Source organism: Vulpes vulpes, chromosome 1 (genome assembly GCF_048418805.1).
Source record: "Vulpes vulpes isolate BD-2025 chromosome 1, VulVul3, whole genome shotgun sequence".
Classification (NCBI taxonomy): Eukaryota; Metazoa; Chordata; class Mammalia; order Carnivora; family Canidae; genus Vulpes; species Vulpes vulpes.
Window position 1 is genome coordinate 38,416,342 of NC_132780.1, and position 23,458 is coordinate 38,439,799.

Below are 23,458 nucleotides of genomic sequence, written 5' to 3' on the forward strand. Positions count from 1 at the left end.
TGTCACCTCTCTTTCGAGAACTTGTTCTCTAACCTATCTCCAACCCCTAACATATTCCATCTCTCTCTCTCTCTCTCTGTACCTTCAGAATACAGGTTATCCCAATGTCAGAGTTCAGGAAAAGATAAAGAAAAACTTGACTATTGTATTTCTCCCCTGCCCAGTCCCTCCAATGGCTTCCTACCTCTCTAGTTGAAGTTGGCCTCAGCAACTCTCCCCAATCTCCTCTCCCACCACTGTGCCTGCTACTCACTACACCAAAGTAGTCTCTTGCTTTTGCTTGAGCAGAACAAGCACCTTCCCCACCTAAATCCTTCTTCCCTCACCATTCCTTCTGTCTGTAACACTTCCCTCCAAATATCGAATGGTTTGCCTCTTCACTTTTTCAAGGTTCTCTGCTCAACATTTTTTTTTAAGACTTTTATTTATTTATTCATGTGAGACAGAGAGAGAGAGGAGAGAAACAGGCAGAGACACAGGCAGAGGGAGAAGCAGGCACCACGTAGGGAGCCTGACACGGGACTCAATCCTGGGTCTCCAGGATCATGCCCTGGCCTGAAGGCGGCACTAAACTGCTGAGCCACCTGGGCTGCCCTCAACAGTTTTTTTTAAGATATTTTTATTTATTCATGAGAGACAGAGAGCGGCAGAGACACAGGCAGAGGGAGAAGCAGGACTCGATCCCAGGACCCCCAGGATCATGACCTGAGCCGAAGAAAAATGCTCAGCCACTGAGCCACCCAGGCATTCCTCTGCTCAACATTTTTAAAAAGTTCTGCTAGCCTTCCCTGATAACTCTATAAATACAACACCCTCTTCCCAATACCTCTGTGTCCCTATTACCCTGCCTTAGTATTCTTCCTCACAATATTAAATTTGTTCTTGCTCCCTGCCCTTACTGGAAATCAAATTCCCGTGTACAGAACTTTGCTTTACTCACTGCTCTCTTTCTCGTGCCTAGAACATACCTGGGACTTCGCAGGGGCTGAAATAAGTATTTGTTGAATGAATGATCTTACTGACCTCTCAGTATACTATTTTTCTTCTTCCTTTTACTGCCACTTCCCCACCCCCCACACCGAACCCTCTCTCCATTACCATCTCCCCTTCTCTAATGCTAGCTCAAACTTTGTTTGCCAAGGTAAAGTTCCAATTTCATGGCCTGATTATAAAGGTCTCCCACAATTTGGAACCAATCTCTCTTTATAGGCATATCTTCCATTAAACTACCAAAGCAAGCTCTCTTTCCCTTCCAGTCATGCTGTCCCACCATCCCCGATTACCTCATTCATTCCTACCTTCCTAACTCTGCCTCCTCATTCCTTTTTTTTTTTTTTAAAGATTTTATTTATTTATTCATGCTAGACAGAGACAGTGAGTGAGAGAGAGGCAGAGACACAGGCAGAGAGAGATGCAGGCTCCATGCCGGGAGCCCGACGTGGGACTCGATCCGGAGACCCCAGGATCGGGCCCTGGGCCAGAGGCAGGCACTAAACCACTGAGCCACCTAGGGATTCCTGCCTCCCCATTCTTGAAGTGACAGCCTTCTTTCTACAAAGTTCTCCTTCCCCACACGAATCTACTTTTATCTCTATCATATTCATTACTCACTGAATTTGTTTACATGTTGTCATTTATTAATAGACCCAACAGATGCTATATTTATTAATTGTGGGATCTTATACTTCTTTATATTTCCCATCATTACCTTAGGCAAGATTTTGAAAATATCCTAACTTGTCACTGAAGTAAATCTTCTATTCTGCTATCAAAATGAATGATCAATACTTTGGCTTAGTATAAACTTAGCTCATTAAATTTAGAATAAAGAGAACTTTTCAATGCTTGTTTTGGACTTACTGCATTCTGAGTAGATCTCCTGAAAATCTCCTGCAGTCATGGAAAAGTTAGAACCAGGAGGAAGACTGTGGGGGTCAACATCGGGGAAAGAGATGGGTCGAATCTGATCAGCTGACCTCCGGTTATTGCTAAACTGATGGATCCAGGGATAAAGCTTATATTTATTAATTTCAGAACATCTGCAAAATATGAGCACAAAATTCAGTGTTAACTAAAAGTTTTATCAAGAAAATCTACTTTAAATACTAAAACTTAATCTGATTGAAGATTTGCTTATACTTAAAGTGTTAATACTACACCCCAACCAATCATCTGAAAATGCACATCTACATGCAGATGAGTATCGTGAATTTAAAAACAGGAAAAAAACAACTAAAGTAAATTCAGAGATCTAAGTGTGTTGTTCATTCACATTTTAAAAAATGTATTTCCAAACCTCAAACTCAAGTAAAAAACAGGCCAACCCTTTCTGAAAAAAGTGGTATGGGTTTGTTATGCTACCCAACTATTCTAATTCTCTGTTTTAACTTCTCACCATTCCCTAACCCATCCTGGACAGCATATAATTTAAACAAGACAACTAGTTATGTTTTCCAATGCACCTCTTCTGGCTTTAAAAATAACAACTCTTTTCCACTATTTTCTAAAGGCCACAGAAATTCTGAGAGATGTTTCCAACTCAGTTATAGGAGCATACTTGGCCATTTTATAAGAATCTGATTAAAGGAAAAGTAACGATTGCTATACTGAACTCTTATTCTACTAAAGAAACAAAAGGGTGAAGAAGTTTAAGAAATAATGAGAAAATATTCCTTCCTGGATCATGCACAGTCTTGAAATTCTGCACAGGGAGCATTCCAGTTTCATGGGACGTCCCATCATTTTCTAAAAAGTCACTTATCCATCCTGTTTCAGTGTTAAGAACTGATTAAAAGTGGTAATTTGTATAAGCAACTTGATTTTAATATAAGAAACACTTATGATACATATCATCATTAAACACTATATATTTATCTTCAAATTCAGAATTGTTCAAAAATAGGTTAAGTCAATCTGATTCTGAGAAATCACTATTTCCAGCAAAAAGTAAATTAAATACCTGTTGAGTACAAAGTTGGAAGAAAAGAGCATAAAAAAACTCCATTCATTTCCTTGACAAGCATAACCTAGCATAGCTATTTCCCAGGCCAGTCTTCCTAGTCCAGCACCAGGTACCAGAATATTTACTTTAGAAGGATCCCTGAAATGAAATAAGGCAATTATGTCCAACCCCTCAAAGAAAGAAAGAAAGAAAGAAAAAAAAAAAAAACACAAAATCCACATTAACAACTAAAAACTTAGATATTCAGTAAGAATAAGCTCACTCAAGACGGACTTCTTAAAATTGAGAGAAATACTTCTAAATATAAATGAAAAAATAAAGGTATGAGGAATTATCATAAGTTCAAATATCATGAGGGTTTACGCCCTAAATAAGACTTATGAAGACACTCATACTCCTAAAGTAGCTGTCACTTGTACAACTATCTCAAGAAAAATTATCCCAAAGGGATCCCAATACACAGAGATTGAACATAGTTATTTTATAAGACAGTGAAAACATTATTTCTAAATTCTGTAACTAACACAATGGTTTGTGTGACTAAATAGATGAAAATATATGTAGATTTTAATGTTTTAGTTACATCTTTAAGGTCCTATATTTTTTAACTGGCAAAAGAATTTGGTGGGAGGGAAAATGAAGAATTGCCTTCTAACTGAGCATAAATAATGAAAAGTACATCACACCAAACAACAGGGTCACAACAAGACTGCTCTTCACTTATTAGCATCACATGACAGTCACAAATTCCCTTCACTGTAAAATCCACCATCCATTTCCAAACAGCTAAAAACCTTAGCAAAGCAAGTTTTCCAGCCAATCAATATAACCCTAAGGAAATCAAAATGATATTCTTATAGAAAACTAAAGGCAAGTGTGTATAATCAGCTGTCATCATGTCAATGAAAAAGATTTCAAGATTATCTGCATTCTCCAAATTTAGTTCCTAAGTCAAATCCAACTTCCAAATTATCCCCATGTAGAATCCTCTCTCTTTCCTATCTTTATACTATATGGTCTTTAAATTTGGTGTGCTCCAAACTGCAGCAGGCCTTTTATTAGTGGCCCATAATGTAATCTCTGCATTTCCCACTCTGAAATGAAAAAGAAACAAACACAACTGTCAGACTTTTGTGTGTGTGTTTTTAAATATTTTATTTATTTATTCATGAGAGAGAGAGAGAGAGAGTGAGTGAGTCAGAGACACAGGCAGAGGGAGAAGCAGGCTCCATGCAAGGAGCCCGATGCGGGACTCGATCCTGAAACCTTGGGATCATGCCCCGAGCCAAAGGCAGATGCCCAACCACCAAGCCACTCAGGCATCCCAGGCTTTTGAAAATTCAGTCTACGATTATAGTAACATGGGAACTTGTCCCGGGTCATCCAGTCTGAAATATATATGTATTTGTATAAGAACTTTAACAAAGTCTATTTAGTTTAACTGTTGAATTTTTATATATACAATAAAGCATAAATCAAAATTTGTTAAAAATGATTTCTGATAAATAGGCTTATTAGGATTAGGCGACATTCTTTAATACTTGATACAAGCAAACTGATGCCAAGCTGCCGTATAAGTTTTCACCAAAATAAAACAAAATGTTTTCTCATTTCAGATTACATACAATGTCTGTCTGCAAACACTTTAATTTTTAACTGATGTAACTGATTAAATTCCTAATGAAGAAAATGGGTAACATCCTCTCATGTGGTTTAGACCTACCTGTATCAGTTATTTAACAAGCACAGAAGCATATACATATTTTCAGTATTAGAATTTGAAAAACTACTGGTCGCAGAACTCTATGCTATCCTTTGTATGACAGACCTACCACTGTGGCACCCCACCCAAGCTTCTCTTTTTTTCCACTCCCTATCAGACCCACCAAAACCCATACTCTCCCAGAATTACCTCTTTTCTTTTCTCAGTTCCCATCTGCCCAATCAAAACATGATTTTTCCCAAGCGGCTGCTCTCACCTTAGATTAAGGAAAAAAAAAAAAAAGGTAACATAATGCAACAAAACTAACTGGATTTGAAAGTAAATTCATAGAAGAGTATTTAAATTGCTATAGAAATAATCACTAATATTGTCTGGATGGCTGATGGGCTAAGAAAAACCTACCAAGAAGAAATTAGAAAACATGCTAACACTAAGTGAAAGCTGTGTTAATAATAGTATTGACAGTTATTTTGTCAATTTATGGAAAGTAACTTTATGACCCCTAAGATCAAATTCTCCAAATCTAAACAGGCCCACAGAACTCTCTAACCCCACCTTGTGGCAGGAAGTACTGTATAAAACTGCTACTAAAAGGCTGTCCTCAAGCCAGGGAATGCAGACTGTATTAAGACCCTAGATTAAAAAAAAAAAAAAAAAAAAAAAGACCCTAGATTAAAAGTTCACAAAGATTATGATAGATCAATTATCTATAGTATGACAAAAAGATTTCTGTGGGCATACAAAAGGAGATACATTAAAACAAACACCAGAGAACTGAAAAAAAGATTTTAAAAATCAAGCAATGAATATGTATAAAACTAAAGCATTTTAAAAGGGAGTTCCTGCTATGACTCCATATCAACTCTAGGGCATTTCTATGAAGGTATTTCTGTGCAAAATAAGGGAAATAAAGTCTACATACAGACCATTAGGGTGATGTGACTTTATACTTGACTGAAACTTAGAAAACCAGGAATAGAGGCATTATAATATGGCACTCAATAATCAAATGGTGTTGCTAGCGATTCTAAGGGGAAATGAGTAAGCATAATAGTTTACCTAGTTATTAAGGTCCAACTATGCAGAAGCAGTATATTTGTTACAAATGTGATAACCCTGATAACAGCAGGAAAAATTTCAACAGTTTATCCCATACAAGCAAAAATGAAGAGAGTGTACCTACACTGAACGTAAAGAAGCCGTGGATCCTACTTGTACCGTGTTTTGTGCTCCAACTATTACCCGCAGTAAATGTTGTTCCTGAGAAGTCTCCTTTATCAGACACAGAATGATTTTTGTGTTGCAGTTGCAGATTAGCAAGTTCCAACACACAAAATACTTCTCTTGTGTCAACATGCTGACACTTAGCTGACCTTTGGCGTTTAGCAGTGTATACACTTTCAAGCACTAGAAGCATTCGGTTCTGTTTGAATCCCAGTTCTCTGTTCAATACAGTAAAAATCACTAACCACTTGTAGCTACTGAACACTTAAAATGTGGCTAGTCCAATGTGTTGCTAGTGTAAAACAGATGCCAGATTTCAGTATAAAAAAAAAGAATGTAAAATACCTCATTAATAATCTCACATACTGATTATATGCTGAAATAATATTTCTGATAAATTGTCTTATTAAAGTATACTGATTTTATCTGTGGCTTTTTATGTAGCTGCTAGAAAATTTAAAATAACATATATGGCCTGTGTTATATTTCTATTGACCAGTGCTGATCCACAGAGAGAAATAGTAAAAACATAATTTTGAGCAAAAGCCAATTGCAAAATGACACAACCCACTCTATGAACTTCCACAATATAAAGAATAAAATGTTTTGCTTAAAAGTATATAAACATGTAGTTATTATGGAAAAGTAAGATTAGAGTAACAACTTCATATTAGTTGTTACCTCTGGAAAGAGAGAAGAATATACTCAGTGTGGTTTACAGGGCATGGTTTCAACTGTATCTGCAATCTTTCTTTTAAAAAATATACCAAAGGGATCCCTGAGTGGCGCAGCGGTTTGGCGACTGCCTTTGGCCCAGGGCGCGATCCTGGAGACCCGGGATCGAATCCCACATCGGGCTCCCGGTGCATGGAGCCTGCTTCTCCCTCTGCCCTGTGTCTCTGCCTCTCTCTCTCTCTGTGACTATCATAAATAAATAAAAATGTAAAAAAATTTAAACAAAAAAAAATATACCAAAAAATCCACACACAAACAAAACAAGACCCTGAAGTAACTATGGCAAAATTTCAAGGTTTAAGAGCTAGGTGTTGAAATATTTTTTATTCAAAGTAGAAAATTGGTTAAAACTTCCATTAGTGTCTGGCCCCTTCAAAAATATCCCTGTTTACCTCTTCATCCACTGTCAACAAAGAACTCCCATGTAGCAAACAGCCTCTCACCAATTCCAGAAAAACACTTTCTCACCTTAATCTTCAGAGCTATATACCCACAGAAACTCAGTTTAAATTATCGCCTTATCTCTGAAGCCGTTCCCAAATATCTCCGGCAAAGCTTGAACTCACTTCTCAGTAATTTCAGCACTTCATACCTCTGTTATAGTTTATATACCAAGTTTTCTATGACTCACAGGCCTGTCACTTGTTTTTGTTTTACTGGAACATAGTCACGCACACAAATTGTCTATGGCTGCATCCCCCCTGAACAGTCTAAAATATTTACTAGCTGTCCCTTTAAGTTGGCCATCCCTGATCTAATGGATCTTAAACACCTTTCCCATTTATATACAGTTTCCTTAATCTCTTTTATGACTGAATAAATACTCCACTGCATGACTGTACCATTATGTATTAAAATCCACTAATTAAGAACATTTAGATTTTTTCCCAATCTTTTGTTATTATAATGTTAAAGCCAATATCCTTGGCATAAATGATCTTCCAAATGCAAGAATCTGTAGAAAGCTTCACCAAAATTGAATTCCAGGAGTCAAAAGATATGCGTTTAAATTTTGTTAAATACTACCAAGTTGCCCTCCATAAGATTTTACTGATTTATTCTTCCTTCAGCAAGCTGTAGGTCTCTCTACCCTTAGTAAGATATATAACTTTTAAACTTTGCAAAGTAATAGGTGAAAAATGTCATCTTAGTGTGGTTTTCACATTTGCATATTCTTATGAGATTGAGGTCTTGTACTTTTTTCTGTGAACTATTTACACATTTTTCTACTGGGTTATTAGTCTTAAATTGTTTTTCCACTGAATTATTATTACTTTAGATTTATAAGCACTTGAAATCCTGAACTTTAAGAGCTTGGGATCTTGTTTGAAAGATCTGAAATAAATATTTGTCTTTGGTCTAAGAGAACTTTTAGGAGAGGGATAGATCTAAATTTTCAGTCTCCACTCTTGCATTATTTGGCAGTCTACGTTTCTTCCATTTTGTCTTTTTAAATGGTTTCTTTAGCTAAGAGAATCCTTTCATAAATTATGATTTATATAATTTAATGTAAGTAGGAAAAAAACGCTTCTTTAAAGTTCACCATATATTTCCCTAATGACCAACTATATTAAAGAAATAATACATTCATCTAGTCAATAGTATATCTGTATCTTTTTGGAGCGAAATGCAAAGACAATAGATTTCTCCCACATGCAAAGTATCACTTCATTTTCTTCTAAAATAGGATGGGTTAATGAAATTAAGATATAAAAATACAGTCCAACAGTTTTCAGGATTCACAAAAGAATATGGTTCCACACGGCTGTGATTTTTCATTTCAGGTGGGACTCAAACTTAAGAATCTCTTTCCTTAGCAACTATAAACTTGATCACACACACACAAAATTTTTTTTTAAAGATTTATTTATTTATTTATTCATGACAGACACACAGAGAGAGAGAGAGAGAGAGAGAGGCAGAGACACTGGAGGAGGGAGAAGCAGGCTCCATGCGGGGAGCCCGATGCGGGACTCGATCCCTGGTCTCCAGGATCGCGCCCGGGGCCAAAGGCAGGCGTTAAACCGCTTGAGCCACTCAGGGATCCTCGATCACACAAAATTCTTAAATTCAAATGATAACATAATTAAGTCACTTGAAAACTTGAAACTCTCAATTATTACTGTTCAAACCATGACATGAAAAGTTACTGTGCTTATGTTCATACTTGAGAAAAAGGTTTAAATTCTGAGCTCAAACTTCAAGAAAAATTACATTGTTAATTTCAATGAGCAACTGCTCACTAAAGTACAGTCCAAATCTCCAGACTAGAGGCTACCAACTACCAAAATGGTTGGCATTCAGCACAATTAAAAAAACATTTTCTTTATTAACAAATAGACCCCAATACAATGTGAATCTGTGACTTCAAAGCTGCTTGTGGGTGTGAGTGGTTCAGTCAGTACAGTATCTGATTCTTGATCTCAGGATTGTGAGTTCAAACCCCACATTGGGTATGGAGCCTACTTAAAAAAATAATAATAAACTCTAAACAGAGATAAACTGGACAAACTAACAAAACAGTGTGTTTTCACAGGAAAAAAATATTTTAATGCTCACAGGTATAGTTAATTCTATGCATATTTAAGTATACTAATACGCAGCTTGGTTAGAAAAGGCCTTCACTGAAATTTCAAAAAGGACGAACAAAAGCTGACATTAATTTGAGTCAAATCTAGTCTGAAGTATAAAGACATCAAATTATCATGTGCTTGCTGTGGCATAAACAGGATCCTGGAAATTTATATGACCCAGCTGACCAGGATTTACCTAAGAATCAATCTGGATACTGAAGGGCTGTAATTAATGTCCTTTTTTCAGGACTAGGGGTTTACTTTTTTATGGCAAAATTATGACTTTAACATGGATATGGACTTTGTTTTATTAACTTTATTTCTTTAAGGTTTTTTGATAGCTCATCTTATTAACTGTAAGAAAATCAATCTAAATTAATTAAGCAAAACAAATGACACAGTAAGAGATAATGAAATTTTTCCACTGGGTCCAAGAATGGCACAAAAACAAAGTTTGACAGATATTTTGGCACACTTCATTTAAAGGTTATCTATCTACTCTGATAACATTGATTATTTTCAGGGAAGGGAAATGGGTGGCTGGGTAAAAGTTATGGCAAAGAGACTTTAAATCCTGTGAAGTTTTAAAATTTTTGAGCACTATGGTACGTTTTAACTAATTGAAAAAATTATTCTTTTATTTTAAAATAACCTTTTGGGGGGGGGCGCCTGGGTGGCTCAGTTGGTTGAGCATCTGCCTTTGGCTCATGAAGCCCTGCATCTGGCTGCTTCTCCCTCTCCCTTTGTATGCTCTCTCTCTCTCAATAAATAAATAAATCTTTAAAAAATAAAATAACCTATTAAAATCATCAAGAGTTAGTTCATTCTTTTCTCATCAGCCCACATTCTGTCAGTAGCAATGATGGTAATAAAATAGTAGACAGAAAACAGTAAAATAATACTCTGTCAGTTCACTAAGTACCTTTAACAATGGCATGCCCTTTAGCATAGCGGACATTGTTATCCTGTTTGGACACCATGGTAATATACATGATTCAATGAATATGAACAAAATCATGTTTAAAGTGCTAGAAATGATGTTAACATGGGCATTTGGCATTCAGCCTTCCCTATATACACAAACTTTGTACATTCCAATTGTAAAGAGCCTTCCTTCATAACCTACTTTTCAAAAACAGATATATTTTGAATTTTGAGAAAGATCTGGACTTTATGTTTACAGACTATTCAACTATTATTGATTATTTTTAGAGCACTGTATATATGCATGACAGAGAGAACCAACTAGAAACTCACATCCTATAATACATCTTATAATATATCAATGTTTATAAAAGTCCATAATAATCACATCACAATTCTTTTTTTTAATATTTTATTTATTTATTCATGAGAGACAGAGAGAGAGAGAGAGAGAGAGAGAGAGAGAGGCAGAGACACAGGCAGAGGGAGAAGCAGGCTCATGCGGGGAGCCCGGCATGGGACTCGATCCCGGGTCTCCAGGATCAGGCCCTGGGCTGAAGGCGGTGCTAAACCGCTGAGTCACCCAAGCTGCCTTCACATCACAATTGTAACAGTTGTAGAATATTTAATGTAAGACTACTGGTAAGAATTGTAGCACTTAAAAAAAAAATTGTAGCATTTGGACAGCCTGGGTGGCTCAGCGGTTTAGCACTGACTTTGGCCCAGGGCATGATCCTGGAGTCTAGGGATTGAGTCCCATGTCGGGCTCCCTGCATGGAGCTTGGTTCTCCCTCTGCCTGTGTCTCTGCCTCTCTGCCTCTCTCTCTCATGAACAAATAAAAAAATTAAAAAAAAAAAAAAAGAATTGTAGCATTTATTAAACAAAGGTATTCTTTAAAAACTCTGTGATTTTTAGCTATTTATTCCAACTAAAGCCTAGTTTTCAAAACAAGCATTATTGAGGAAGACTTCATATCTTAAAGGAAAATTAAAAGCGTATTTCAACATTGCCACCTCAATATTCCATTATTAAAGAGGCAAAGATGTCTCCCAACAAAGAAAAATCCTGACCAGATGGTTTTAGAAGTAAATTCTATTACATATCTGGCCAGGATTTTTCTTTGTTGGGAGACATCTTTGCCTCTTTAATAATAATAAAGATGAATGGACACCAATTCTTCTCAAACTTCCCCCAAATTTAAAAAACACTTCCTTGGGCAACTGGGTGGCTCAGCGATTGAGTGTCTGCTTTTGGCTCAGGGCACGATCCTGGGTTCCTGGGATTGAGTCCTGCATCAGGCTCCCTGCATAGAGCCTGCTTCTCCCTCTGCCTATGTCTCTGCCTCTCTGTGTCTCTCATAAATAAATAAATTTAAAAATAAATAAAATAAAAAACACTTCCTATAACTCATCCTATGAGGCCAACATTATCCTGATACCAAAAGAAGATAACATCATCACAAGAAAAGAAAATTCACAAGAACAAATCAGCAGTAAAACCCTTTTTTACAGATGTAAAAATCCTCAACAAAATATTAGCAAACTGAACCCAACAACATATTAAAAGGATTGTTCACCAGGACCAATAGTAGTATGTCATTAATGCAAGAGCAGTTCAACATAAGAAAATCAATCAATATATCTATCACATGAACAGAACAAAGGTTCTATTCATTTGACACAGAAAAGACATTTGATAAAACACCAACAACCTTTATTGATAAAAATGCTCAGGACACTAGGAATCAAAGGAAAATTCCTTAATATGATAAAGGGTATTTATTAAAAACCTACAGCTAACATCATACCCAATGGTGAAAGAATGAAAGTTTTCCCTCTAAGACCCAGAACATGATAAAGGTGCCCCCTTTCACCACTGCTATTCAACATTGTACCAGAAGTTCTGGCCAGAGTGGAAAGAAGATGGAAAACCATCTCTATATGTAGATGCTCTGAACCTGTACGTAGAAAATTGCAAAGAATTCACACAATCAATACATAAAAATCAGCTGTGATTCTATACACTAGCAATGGACAATCCTAAAGGAAATTAAGAAAGCAATTCCATTTACAGTAACATCTAAAAGAACTAAATACAGGGTGCCTGGGGTTAAGCAGCTGTGTTCAGCTCAGGCCGTGATCTCAGGATCCTGGTATCAAGCCCCCATCGGGCTCCCAAATCAGCAGTCTGCTTTTCCCTCTCCCTCTGGCCCTCCCCCCTGCTTGTTCTCTCTCTCTCACACTCACTCTCTCTCAAATAAATAAAATCTTAAAAAAAAAAAAAAAAAGAACTAAATACTTAGGGAATAAATATAACCAAGGTCAAGAAAGACTTGTACTGAAAACTACAAAACAGTGCTGAAAAAAATTATAAAGAAGATCTAAATAGACATCCTGTGTTCATGGATAGGAAGATTTAACATCGTTAAGATGTCAATATTTTCCAAACCAGTTGACATATTTAAGACAATTCCTAACAAAATTGCAATAGCCTTTCTCCAAAAATGAAAATGCTGATTCTGGAATTCATATGGAATTGCAAGGTCTCCAAAGAGCCAAAACTATCTTGGAAAAGAATAAATTGAAGGATTTATGCTTCCTGACTTCAGAACTTAAAAAGCTACAGAAATTAAAATATTGTGGAATTGCCATAAAGGCCAACGTACAGACCAACAGAATAGAACAGAGAGCCCAGAAATAAAACCCTGTCATGTAAGGTCAATTGATTTTCAACAATAGTACCAAGATAATTCAATGGGGAAAGGATAGTCTTTTAACAAATGTTGCTGGGAAAACCAGATATCCATATGTAAAAAAATGAAGTTAGACCTTTACCTTACACCACATATAAAATGAACTCAAAGAATTAAAACTATAAAATTATTAGAAGAGGGATGCCTGAGTGGCTCAGTGGTTGAACATCTGCCTTCAGCTCAAGTTGTGATCCCGGGGTCCTGGGATCCAGTCTCACATGAGGCTCCCCATGGGGAGCCTGCTTCTCCCTCTACCTATGTCTCTGCCAATCCCCCTCCTCCTCATGAATTTTTTAAAAAAAATTCTTAGAAGAAAGTATTAGGGAAAATCTTCATGGCACTGATTTGACAATGATTTCATAAACATGACATGAAAAGCACTAGCACCAAAAGGAAAAAAACAGGTAAACTGAACTTCACCAAAATTATACAATTTTATACATCAATGGACATCAAGAAAGTGAAAAGACAAACTACAGAATTGGAGAAAATACTTGCAACATATATCCAACAAAGAATCAATACTTGCATAAAAACCAAAAAAGGTCAAAGATTACAGTTTCACCAATGCAAATCATCTTTAAATCAAACATAATAAAGACTACAAAAACCATGAAGAGTCAGTATTTTAAAAAATTAGGAACGCCAAGCATACTATATCCTCACTGATAAACCTGAGAATACAAAATGCATTAACAAGTCTGTGGCTGCTAAAAATGTGAATTAAGAGCTTAAGTGAGTACTATACATGTCAATTCTAGTGGCTGAAGTATTTGAAATGTGAAAGAAGTAAACTTCTTTCTAGAAAAATATGTCATTAAAAAACTTCTTCCAGGGACGCCTGGGTGGCTTAGTGGATGAGCATCTGCCTTCAACTCTGGTGATCCCAGGGTCCTGGGATCGAGTCCTGCATTGAGCTCTCCATAGGGAGCCTATTTCTCTCTCTGCCTATGTTTCTGCCTCTCTCTCTGTGTCTCTCATGAATAAATAAAATCTTAAAAAAAAAGCACTTCTTCCTAAATTATATCTTTTAAAAAGTCAGTGAATTATTACATACATTACTTCTGAACCTTGTACATCAGATATTTTGACATGCAAAAACAAGCACTGGAAGCTATTTTGTTTTTTTTTTTAAAGAGTGATATAACATGGCATATAATGGAATTTAATATATATATAATATAACATGGTATGGAATATAATAATCTCACCTGTGCTTCCAATGTTAGTCACTTACAGAGTTATTTCTGGGTCTCAGACCCCAGAACTCTATAAATCTGATTGGAGAAATATTCATAGAATTGAAAATCAGTAAAGTGCCATACTGCCATCAATGATGGAATAACGAAAGCTTTAAGTGATACAGGAATCACAAACCTATAATGAACCTATTATCCCTTCAACTATGTGTTCAGCAGGTAACTATAGCACAGCATGTCAAAAACGTACTGTCCACAAGAATAACTGGGTGATTTTCATGGCACCCAGCTACAATCTACATGGTATACCCATGTAGAATCCAAACCAGATGGATTAGCAGCCATTACCTGTTAAAGGCCAACTAGACAATACAAGAGCCCCAATCCTATCCTTTGCAGATGACAATTCCAATACACCAATGGTTTCCTGTGGACATGGTAGCAGTTCATTTAGTGCTGAAGAAGTAACTATATTTTCACAACTGAGAATCCAAGTGTTTTTTAAAATTGCAAAGATCTTCCTACTAATCTACTGCAGGAAAGATTAAATCAATGTACATGAAGTAAAAGGTGAGATCAGATGAAAACTTAGAAACTATTTCATTTTCTAGAAAGCACATTACATTGCCACATTTCCAGATGAAAGGTTTATAGATAATTTTCTTAAGTGACTGAAGCAGCTAATACATGTAATATTAAAAATTAAAAACACAAGATTCACTCAACCCCCCCCCCCCCCCAATGCTCACAGCTTGCAGAAGGGGAATACCTTTTTTCTAGTTTCAATACTATTCACTTTTTTTTTTTTTTTTACAATTTTATTTATTTATTCATGAGACAAAGAGACAGAGGCAGAGACACAGGCAGAGAGAGAAGCAGGCTCCATGCAGGAAGTCTGATGCGTGACTTATCCTGAGACCCCGGGATCACACCCTGAGCCAAAGGCAGACACTCAATCACTGAGCCACCCAGGCATCCCTCACTTCAGTTTCTACTGTTCTTTTTACATACATCATCTGGCATTCATTCAAAAAATGAGACATGCAAACCAGAAAGAAAATGTAACCTACTGTTATGGGAAAAAACCATCATCAGAACTGACCCACAAACAGCACATATGTTGGAATTACCAGACAGGATTTAAAAATAATCATAAAAAATACATTAAGGCATCAAGTGGAAAGGCAGATCACATGATACAAACAGGAAATGTGAGCACAGAGTGAACACACACACACACAGAAATAAATGTGTATATGGAGGTACTAGACAGGTGTTTTAGATTCTGTATCAGAGTAAGTCTTTCAATGAGTTTATCAACAGACTGCCATAATAAACAATCAGTGAAATTCAAGTTAGGTCAATAGAAATTATCCAAATTAAAATATAGAAAGAGTCCTGAGAGACGATGTCAAGCAGTTTCATATACAAGCAACTCAAGTCCCAGAAGGGAAAAATAAGAGCAAATAGTCTTTAGTAATACATATCTACCCAAACCCTCCAAGGCAAAACAAACCCCAAGTAGGATAAACTCAAAGAAAACTACATCTAGGCATCTCATAAACTGCTGACAGAGGTCAGGTGGGATAAGGAGAATGGGGAGTAACCACCTAATGGGTATGGGATTTATTCTGGGTTCATGAAAATCTTTTCAAACTCTGTAGAGATGATGGATACACAATGCTGTGAATATCTAAATACCATCAAATTGTTTACTATAAAATGGTCACTTTTGCTATACTTATTTCACCTCAACTTTTTTAAATGAGGGGAAAAACATTTATATTTCTCAAAACAAGGTATAAAATGGCCCTTACACATATGAAGATATTCAATTTCATTCATAATAAGAGAAATGCAAATGAGAAGTAGGCCAAGATACACTTCAACACCCATTGGATTGGCAAAAGTTCAAAAGCTTGGTAATACAATGTTTGGTAAGGCTGTGAGTAAACAGGTACTTTCATAAATTGCTGGCCATAAGGGGAAACAGTACAACCCTTACAGGCGTATGTGGCAATAACTGGCACAGACTGTAAAGTCGGCACCACCTATCGGTGTTCACGCCTTTTTATAATCTCCACCCTTTAGTATGCACAGGGATCTAGGACTTGCTTCTAACCAAGAGTCACCTCTGTGGTAACATCACATCATAAAAGACTCCACTGAAAGCCTGCTCACTCTAAAGGCTCTCTTTGACAGCTTGATGAAATGACCATTTTGGGAAAGCTCACAAGACAAGGAACTGCAAGTGGCATCTAGGCTTCCAAGGAGGTCAACATGAAGCCAGGGCCCTTCCTCAGTCCCACGACCACAATGAAATGAATTCTGCCAATAACATGAGTGAGCTTGAAAGCAGGTATTTCCACAGTCAGGAACAAAGCCCAGCAGACATCTGGATTGCAACCTCGGAAATCCTACACAGAGGATGCAATTAAGCTATGCCCAGACTTCTGACCCACAGAAATTGTGAAATAATAAATGTATGCTGTTTTAAGCAAATTTGTGGTAATCTGTTGCACAGCAATTGGTAACTAACACACTTACCATACTACATATGCATTTACCTTGCAGGCTCAGCAATCCCATGTCTAAGAATTTATACTAAAGATATACTTTCAACAGTACAAAAATACTCCTGTATACATTTATTAATTGTAACTTTATAATTGTAAGATACTGCCAACTACTTAAATAACCAAATACAAAAAACAAAACAACAACAACAACAACAACAACAAAAAAACAAATACAGGAGATTGGTTGAAGTACTCTACAGCTATAAAAAAGGCTAGGAAGACCTCCATGAACTGAAATGTAGCTTTTCTAAGACTGTTTAGGGGAAAAAGTAGAGTGCAACATAAAGTATATAGGCTGCTACATTTTGTGTATGAAACAAAAGAAGTAATTATGAAGAAGAAACCTGTATCTGCTTACATTCATAAGAAACAAAAAAAATAAAAAGAAGGATAAACAAGAAATCAGTGATACTGATTAGTTACATGGGGCATGGGATTGAGAATGAGGGATTGAGATTCGCTATCAAAGGAACACAGAAGGGAATACACCTTTTCTGAATATCACAAGTTGATAACTGATAGCTCACCCATCAAAAAATATAAATCAGCAATGTTGAGGAGTGGGGGCAAGACATAACCACCCTGAAAATTGAAAGCAAACAAAAACAAACCTCAACATACTGGATTTCAAATAAAAAACACAATCACACTGAGGAGAGGGGGTTGAAGCAAAGCAAGCTTTACTTCAAAGCTAATTTGAGGAACTTGTGAAGCCTATTTTTGTGAATACCCTTCATTTAGGGGGAAAAATAATTGCTAGCAAATCCTAAACTTCTGCCAGTAGTTTGTTTTTCATAGTGGTATGGAGATAACAACTCTGAAACCATTATGTGAGTACTGTGGATTGAGTGGATGAGTCAATGTACAGATGTTGTAAGAAGCTGAGTTCTCACAGTGGAAAAAGGCAGACAGATACAAAGAACAGGAGAAGCCAAGAAGGAAACTTTTGGGGGTGGATTGGAATTGAAGGGATCAGTATGAATTAATGCTTTCTAATGTGTGTATGCATGTATGTTCTATCCACTATAAAAGGCTCAAAAGCTGTGACATTTCCGTAACGATGAACATGCCTAGTACCAGATCGTGGTTTCTACATACCATTCCACATTAACCAGATACTTGGAAAAATTTCCAATTCCAGGACTTAAAGTAGGGAAGATACATAATGGGACTGAAATAACTTACTGTACCAGAAAATAAGGAAGCACTAAAAAAAAAAAAACTGGGCCATTTGAAAATACATAGGAGCCAACTTGAAGGGACTCCTGCTGTGCTAAATGTGAGGTAACAACAACAACAGAAATCCAACAGTAATGGATCATAACCCAATGAGTAAAATAGGAACCACTGGTCTTTTCTGGTAATAGTTTACAGATCCAGTAGAACGCCAACTGATAATCATAAAGGTAGAAAATCACCATTCCATAACCAGCACAGGACACATCAGTTCATGCAAGAATCATTAGTGGCTGACAACTCTAAGGCAGAGAAAGTCTGAGAAGAAGTAGGATATTAATTGTATGGTCTTAAAGCGTCTCCTCAGAAATTTTTTATTAGCCCCAAGAGGAGAAACAGTAACCACACAATGGAGAAACTAAGTGACATTCTAAATGGATAATCAAAATTAAAATTGTCAATGATGGACTAATAAACACTGTATGACTCTGAATGTGATATCCTGAGAAGGATAATCAATTAGGTATCATTTCGTCAGATATTCTCAAACCGAGGCATATTCCATAAAATAACTTCCTTGTATTCTTCAAAAATATCAACATCATAAAAGTCAAAGAAAGGCTAAGGCACTGTTCCAGATTAAAGAACTAAGGTATGATAATGAGATGCAATGCAACATCCAGGGCTGGATTCTAGACTGGAAAGAGAAGTGTTATAAAGAACATTTTCAGGAAAATTTTATAAAACTTGAATACAGATTACAGATTAGAAAATCATATTCTAGGTTAAATTTTCTCAATCTGATAACTGCAATGTGTTTATGTAAGAGAATATCCTTGTTCTTAAGAAATAAACTCTGAAGCATTAAGAGGTTAAAAAATGATATATAAATTGATCTTTCAAATGCTTTAAGTAATAATTGTACATATATGCAGTTTTAGACATATTCTTAAAGCAGGGAAACAAGGGAAGTAGGAGGAAGAAAAAATAAAATGTAAAACGTTAAGAATTGGTGATTAAGTAGAGAGGATATAGCGCTGTAAAATGCATGCAATGAATCTGTTATTCTGAAGTTGTTGAGATTCTCAAAATGACATATACACTGGTATTTTCAAAAATACAGGAATTATACTTGCTGCTAGATCTTGTTTTAATGTGATACAAGATACAAAGCATGTCATAGCACAAATCTGGTTTTTAAATACTTCGATAACTATTATTCAAAACTGGTTATCTTGCAACCTTATGCGTTTTATTTTATTCATTTATAAATGTTATTCTGAAAAGTGGACTGCTTAGGCTTTTCATGGCACAAAAAAAAAGAATCTCTAAGCTATAGATCCCGTATCTATTTACAAGTTAGTTATAATGAGGAAAATGCAAATAGCCTGCAGCTTTTTGTGATGTCATAAGCAAATTATAAAAGAAAACATCACTGATAACGAACATTCAATTTAACCTTATTAATTTCTATACAGAATGATTTCCCTTAAGTGTAGAGAGTATTCAAAATATTAACTTCAACCTCATACAAGGCATCTAAGAACACGTATAACACCACACACCCATATATGGAAAAATACAGGCACACAGTGACTATAAAAATGAATCAGGACTATGAAATTTCTTATAGAGAAACTTAGTGCTTACATTATCTTAGACAAATTGGTTAAAAATAAGATACTATTTACCATCTCTCTTTTGGAAAATTTTTTAAAATTTCTTTAATGATTGGCTGGTAGCAGGCTTCCCTCTCTGCTTTCCCGGTTTCACTCCAGTCTCTCACAAACTGTTTCAGTGTGGATTTTAATTTATCCATGTCAAATGTAGATGCTGGCATAATCTTTCCATTCCCCTGTTTAGAAAACAGAAATCAATTAGCTTCTGACCAAGGAATCAATCACGAATATGGTTAAACAGACTTGCTACTAAGGGGCTATACAGATGGTTTGGTGGATAAATCACTAGCCTCTCTCCTTAACCAGGGTTCATGTAGGGTTGAGAACCTACATGAAAAGAGTTTGGTGGTCTCACTTCTACCCTCAATAGATTTAAGGTCCACTAATCATGAAACCACCATATAATTAAGCAGCCTTTACTCAGGAGAGGACCAGAACTGAGCTGCTATGGAGACGGGACATCTCTCTCTAAGAGAGGGAAGAAAGTCCCTCCAGGTCATTGATGGGGCAGCAAGGAGAGGCTCACACTGGAGTGGCCTAACTGTATCTATCCTGTGGATACAAAAAGAGGACTTCAGTTTCTATTACTGCCAGTCCCTTGAGATTTATAAGTGAAAATAACTTCTTAAAGTAAAAGATAAATATCAACAGATACAAGATACTGAAAATGCATTTAGCAAAGGAAATTAATTTTACACAGCTAGTAAAGTTGGTCATAAAAACTTGTCACTAACTCCATATGCTAGAACAGTCAGGACATTATGTGAAACGTACAACAATATGCCAATAATTATCTTACTATTTTTATAAAAAAGAATAATAATCCCTGAACAAACCTAGTTTCTGGCATGGTATTCTGTTTAGCCTAATCAAATGCCTGAGCATAAAAGTGAAAATATTCTCTAAGTAGAACAAATGGCCCATGCAAAATATAAAAGTGAAATCCAGAAAGATAAAGACCTCAAAATACGGAGGTTAAACCCTAAAATAAAAATAGAACAAACTTTCACATACATCTTCTCCATATTCTTTATTTTCAAACATATGTATGCAATCATTCACAATGGTCAGTAGTATTTCTTGATTATGATCAATGCATTTCCGAATCTTGTCCAAGTGAAGAAGAAACTGAGGAAGTAGTTTCTGTTGATTATCTGGAAGTGATCGAAATTGTCTTTCTGTTCGGTTCACTCGCTCATGCATACTGGTGCTAAAACATAAAAGGTGTTTTTTAAATTGGCAAAAGAATTCTCACCAGGGCCAATCTTACTTAAAGGTTGTCTTGCTGCACAATTATTTCTTTAGAATGTTGGGAGACTGTCATTTACAATCTTTTGGTTTGGATATCAACTAAGGATATCAACTTAGAAAGTTTTATGTTATCACTTTAACAAATTCTCTAAGCAACCAAACAAAAGACAAATACTTTACAACTAGCAAAGTAAACATTTGCACCAATTAGGAGGGGGGAAAGGAAACATAAAGAGGATTAATGTACAATTAGTTTATTTTTATGATTATAATTTCCAAACTTAGAATTTTTAGCAAACTAGATGAATGCTTTGAATTTCTCCATCAAATAGCAGAATACTGCTCTGAAATTACTTGACAATATACAATATATGTTTTGAAATTAACTAAGAACTAATCAAGCTAAATTAAACACACACACACACACACACACACAAAGGATCTTATGTACTACAAAAGTAGTAAACAAAGGAAAAATTGAAATTCTATAGCATTTTACATATTATTCACAATTTGCATTCCAGAAGTTTCCAGATAACTCTAATGGTGACTTTGAGAATTACCTATTTATAAAATCTGAAAACAAACAAAAAAACACATCATTTTTAAAAGCTGAATATTACATTTGCATGAGTGTCATTTTACATCAATCAGATGGGCAAAATCTAAAAGCCTGATTATAAGAAATATGGGAAAAAATATTAGGAAATATTCCAAAAATATGGAACAACTTGAATATATATACACGTACTGATTGATGACAGGTGCCGAAATTAGTACAACCACTTAGGAAAATAATTTAGCATTACCCAAAAAAGCTTAATATGCACACTCCCTAGCAATTACAGTCCTAGACACATACTCAAGAAACTCCTGCACAGGGGCACCATGAAACATAAACTATCTTCCTATTACAACTGTTACATATAACAAACAAGAAACCTGCAAATAACCTAACAGTTAATCACCAGTAAAATGAATGAAGAAAGTACAGTATAATCAAACAATTGAATGCAATTGAATTAATAAACTACAACTATACACAATAATATGGATAAAACTTATGAATGTAAGTATGTGTTGAAAAGAAGCAAGTTGCAGAAAAATACAGAATGTACAATTCCATTTTATATAAAAATAAACAATATATTACAGGGACTGAACACATAAAAAAACTACAAAGAAAGCAAAGAAATGAAAATTAAGAAAGTGATGTTCTTTGCAGGGAAAAGGAAAGGGTCTTTTTTTTTTTAACCAAGTGTTGGGTGCATGGGTTTTCATTGTATCATTCTTTACACTTTATATAAACAAATAAATAAATGTGTTTCTCCTCAAAGTTCTTTGACATTTACTCTGTACTAAATGAAAATGAAAAACACGTTTTCATTTGGTTGCCTGAATCTTTCTATTCACTCAAGTAATTGTCTCGTTTTAATGCCAAATTACTCTTTAATTTCTGAATAGTAATAAAGAAGTTCTGAAGAAGCTCTTGAGTAAAGCAATAACCTGACCAGGTTTTTAGAAACTGGTATGTGGTGGTTGTGGTGGTCAGGGGCAAGAGGGGAATTGGTAGGGTAGGGTGAAAAGATCAAGCTGGCAGGTTCTGCATTGATATTTGCTTTGGTCCCCCTAGAGACAGTGTAATAGTGAGCTGCAGAGTCAAAGAGATAGCGATTGAAATCCAGGTTATGCCACCTATTTGCTACAAGACCCTTTGCAAGTTACTTCCTTTCTCCCTGCCTCAATTGTCTCACATACAAAACAAGGTAATACATAACAACAATGATGATGATGATGATTATAGAAGCTATTATTTGTTGAGATTTAATAAAACCCAGGCCCTGCAAAAGTCACTGAACATGGATTACTCTGAGAAATCTCCATAAAACCCTACAAGGTTGGGTACCATTATATTCCTCTACCAACCCAATGGGATTTCACTAAAAATGTAACAAAATAACGCATACAAATCACTTAGCCCAGGGCCTGAAACATAGATCAAATGTGGTAGGTTTAACTATATATGTTCACAGTGAAGATACAAAAAAATGTAAAGGAAGATACAAAAAAATTCTCCAGGAAAAAAGCTATTAATAATCCCTCTTCTAAAGGTAATCACTTCTTTTTGGCATATTTCTCCTTGTTGTTAAGATAGTTTTTTTAATTGCCTTTCTAGTCAAAAAGTAATACTCAGAACAATACATCACTTGGAGATCACTACAAATGAAGAATCTCATGGCCCACCTAAGAGCTACTGAAATGTAGCCTGTCTTTTAACAAGATCTCCAAATGATTCACATGCATATCAACTTTTTAGAAGCACTTGTAATTCTTCAGCTTTATCAAAATAATTTTCCCAGATCAGAAAAAACTTCTCTAATGACTATAGGACAAATGACTATAATGACTGTTCATTATCCCATCTATGCAACCAAAATTGATTTAGTTATTTCCCAAACACTGGGTATCTATATACTTTCACTTGTCTACATGATAGACTTTGTGTTCTGTCTATATTTTAGGGGGAAAAAATTATTACAAATTCCCAAAAGGATAATTACCAAGTCAGAAAGGATAAGTACTGGGGTGCCTGGGTGGCTCTCTGTTAAACATCTGACTCTTGGTTTTGATTTAGATCAGGATTTCATAGGTCATGGGATGGAGCCCCAAGTGGGATGGA

The 23,458-nt window shown here is 35.7% G+C and overlaps 1 protein-coding gene across 2 annotated transcripts in view; it reads right to left on the reverse strand.

Annotated features, from left to right (window-relative positions):
• The window catches only part of CARNMT1 (carnosine N-methyltransferase 1), a 41,251-nt gene that overhangs the window by 12,170 nt on the left and 5,623 nt on the right, over positions 1–23,458 (reverse strand). For both annotated transcript variants that reach the window (XM_072762633.1, XM_026001544.2), the window contains exons 2-5: positions 20,542–20,737; positions 19,540–19,703; positions 2,960–3,100; positions 1,861–2,039 (exon numbers count right to left, since the gene is read on the reverse strand). In XM_072762633.1, coding sequence (XP_072618734.1) covers positions 1,861–2,039; positions 2,960–3,100; positions 19,540–19,703; positions 20,542–20,737 — 680 coding nt within the window. The remainder of the gene's footprint in view (positions 1–1,860; positions 2,040–2,959; positions 3,101–19,539; positions 19,704–20,541; positions 20,738–23,458) is intronic.